At 36.1% G+C, this 3,089-nt stretch overlaps 1 protein-coding gene across 1 annotated transcript; it reads left to right on the top strand.

The window, feature by feature from the left end:
• Positions 1-628: 628 nt before the first annotated feature.
• LOC127284056 (uncharacterized) lies at positions 629-1,774 on the top strand. The gene has a single exon (XM_051309338.1). It carries the CDS (start codon positions 629-631, stop codon positions 1,772-1,774), a length of 1,146 nt encoding a protein of 381 aa, XP_051165295.1.
• The last annotated feature ends 1,315 nt before the right edge of the window (positions 1,775-3,089 follow it).

Here is a 3,089-nt window from a genome sequence, read left to right as displayed (position 1 = left end):
AGTCATTAATATGACAAATGCTGGGGGATTCCCATTACGGAAATGGTTTAGTAATTCTCCTGATTTACTAGACGGATTGGATTCTGCTGATCATGGTTTAGCAGTTGAGATCCCTTTTGACGATTCTTCAGGTTTCAAAGTCCTCGGAATTTTTTGGAAACTGTCAGATGATGCATTTCACTTCAAAACTTGTGAAATTCCTGAAGAACCTGCAACAAAAAGATCAATACTCTCGGCTACGGCCAAAATATTCGACCCAATGGGTTGGATTTCGCCTGTGACAATTATTGCAAAAATTCTTTTGCAAAAACTCTGGCTTCGAAAGCTAGACTGGGACGATTCTCTTTCCTTGGACTTGCTTAAAGATTGGGATCAATTTCGATCTTCATTGTCGGCCTTGTCAAATCTTTCAGCATCCCACGACTCGAATTATGTGCCGCAAGCCTTTTGTCTAAATTAATTCATTTTGTTATTGATTCTCTCGGTTTAATGAATTCTCAAGTTTTTTGCTGGACAGAATCTACAATTGTTCCCAGTTGGCTTCAGAAGCAACCAACTTCCTGGACTACTTTCGTTGCAAATCGTGTGTCACGTATTTTAACGGAGTTGCCTGCAGCTACGTGGAATCATGTTTCCTTCCAAGCAAAATCCCGCGGATTGTGCCTCACGTGGCCTCTCAGCGGAGGACTTGTCAACCTTTTCCCTTTGGTGGGAGGGTCCCACTTGGCTGCGAGATTCACCGGAGACATGGCCTCGACGAAATTGTGGTCTGGAAACTACCGAAGAGTCTCGTATAGTTTCTCATCTGATCAACAATAACCTCGAACCTGATTGGCAATCACAACTGATGTCTCACTATTCATCTTGGGCACATTTATTGCGTGTGACTGCTCACATTTTACGAGCTATTCAAGCCTTTAAACGCCAAATTTTGTTTTCGAATCAAGTGACGGCTACCGAAATCAACAATGCCGCTTTATTTTGGGTTAAATACATTCAAGAAAATTCTTTTGCTCACGAAATTCAGTGTCTTAAGGAAGGAAAACCAATTCCTTCAAGTTCTCGCATACAAAAGTTCTCACCCTTTCTCGAAGACAATGGTATCCTTAGATTGGGCGGACGACTACGCCAGTCCAAGTTATTGACTTACCAAAACCCACCAGCTATTCTACCTAATCATCCGATTTCCTTTTTAATTTTGACACAATTGCACAAAAATTTATTACACGGAGGAGTTCAGTTGACTCTTTATATAGCTCGCACTCAATATTGGATTATTGGTGCGCGAAATCTCATTAAAGGAATTATCAGGAAATGTGTCACTTGCGTGAGAGACAAGGCGCGTGTTGAAAACCAACTTATGGGAGATTTACCTAGTGCTAGAATATCTCCTTCTCGTCCTTTCTCTCATACCGGAATTGATTACGCGGGTCCATTTTTGGTCCGCTCTAGTTCGGGTCGCGAAGCCAAGTCACATAAGGCTTGGATCGCTGTTTTTGTTTGTTTTTCTGTTAAAGCCATACATTTGGAGCTTGTTGACGATTATACGTCAGCTGCTTTTCTCGCAGCTTTGAGACGCTCTACCTCACGTCGGGGTTTGTCAACAGATATTTATAGTGACAATGGCACAAATTTTCGCGGTGCTCATCGCGAATTGTCACATACATTTAAGCTCATTATGAAAGATCCGACGATTGCTTCTCACATGGCCTCACGTGTCACTTCATGCCTCCGTCTGCGCCGCATTTTGGAGGTCTGTGGGAAGCTGGCGTAAAAAATGTAAAATTTCATTTGCGTAGATTATTGTCAAACGCTACTCCGACTTCCGAAGAATTAACGACTTTACTTTGTCAAATCGAATGCTGCTTAAATTCTCGACCTATCCTTAATAAGAAATCTCTAAAGAGTAACGTAACGCGTATCCCATTGGTCGGATCTTGAACCTGATTCTTTTCTCCCTTTCATCGTCGCGTTAAAGTGAGACACATTCTTTTTTTTCTATTTATCCACGTTCTGTTTTCTGAGTGTTTATCATGAAAGCACGTTCAGAGGATAATTTGAAATTTAGGAACGATCTTTTTTATCGACACATGGAAAGTTTAAGTATACGTTCTATAGGAGAATAGGAAAACACTTTTTCTTTTAAAGTATTATTTTATCATTATTATTTCACAGAATTTCTATTTCATCGTTTTTTCACATTATAAAATTATTACTTAACCAAATATTCATTTAACAGAATTTCCATTTCATCGATTTTTTATGTGTCAGAATTTTCATCTTTTTGAATGTTCATTAAACAGAATATTCATTTAAATGAATTTTTATTAGGTAGAATTTTAATAGGAAGAATTTACTTTTAGCGTATGTTTTATTTCTTAGAATTATAATTTAGCAGAATTTTAATTTAATCAATTTTTAGCATTGCAGAACTTTTATTTAGTCGAAATTTTATTTAAAGAATTTCTATTTGATCGAATTTGCATTTGTCCGAATTTTTATTAACTCGAATTTCTATTAAACAGAATATTTATTTAGACGAATGTTTGTAAGACAGAATTTCCATTTCACCGAATTTTTATTTGTTTGAATTCTTATTTGAACGTATTGTCATTTGAAAAAATTCTTAAAGGTTTTATGAAGTTTCTGAAAAGTTCCATGAAGTTTTTAGGAAGTTTCATGAAAACTCTGAAAAGTTCTATGAATAGAAAGTTCCATGAAGTTTCTAGAAATTTCCGTGAATATTTTAGAAGTTTTCATGAAGTTACTATAAAGTTCCATGCACATTGTAGAAGGTTTTATGAAATTTCTAAAAGGCTTCATAAAACGTTCTAGAAAGTTTCATAAAGACTATACAAGGTTTCATGAATGAAAAGTTCCATGAATTGTCTAGAAAGTTCTGTAAAGATTCTAGAAGGTTTCATTAAGTTTCTATGAAGTTCCATGAAGGCATTAAAAAGTTTCATTAAATTTTTTTTAAATTCCACGACGTTTCTAGAAAATTCCACAAAAATTCTAGAAGGCTTCATGAAGTTTCTACGAAGTTTCATTAAGTTTCTAGAAAGTTTTATGAAAACTCTAAAAAGTTT

Source organism: Leptopilina boulardi, unplaced genomic scaffold (genome assembly GCF_019393585.1).
Source record: "Leptopilina boulardi isolate dan_hultmark-lab unplaced genomic scaffold, ZJU_Lbou_2.1 LbouV2_317, whole genome shotgun sequence".
In the NCBI taxonomy this organism is placed as follows: domain Eukaryota; kingdom Metazoa; phylum Arthropoda; class Insecta; order Hymenoptera; family Figitidae; genus Leptopilina; species Leptopilina boulardi.
This window is presented reverse-complemented; position numbering and strand designations above follow the sequence as displayed.

What these genes read in the sequence shown, in the direction of transcription:
- LOC127284056 (XM_051309338.1), top strand. Translation starts at nt 629, where the DNA reads ATGTTTCCTTCCAAGCAAAATCCCGCGGATTGTGCCTCACGTGGCCTC.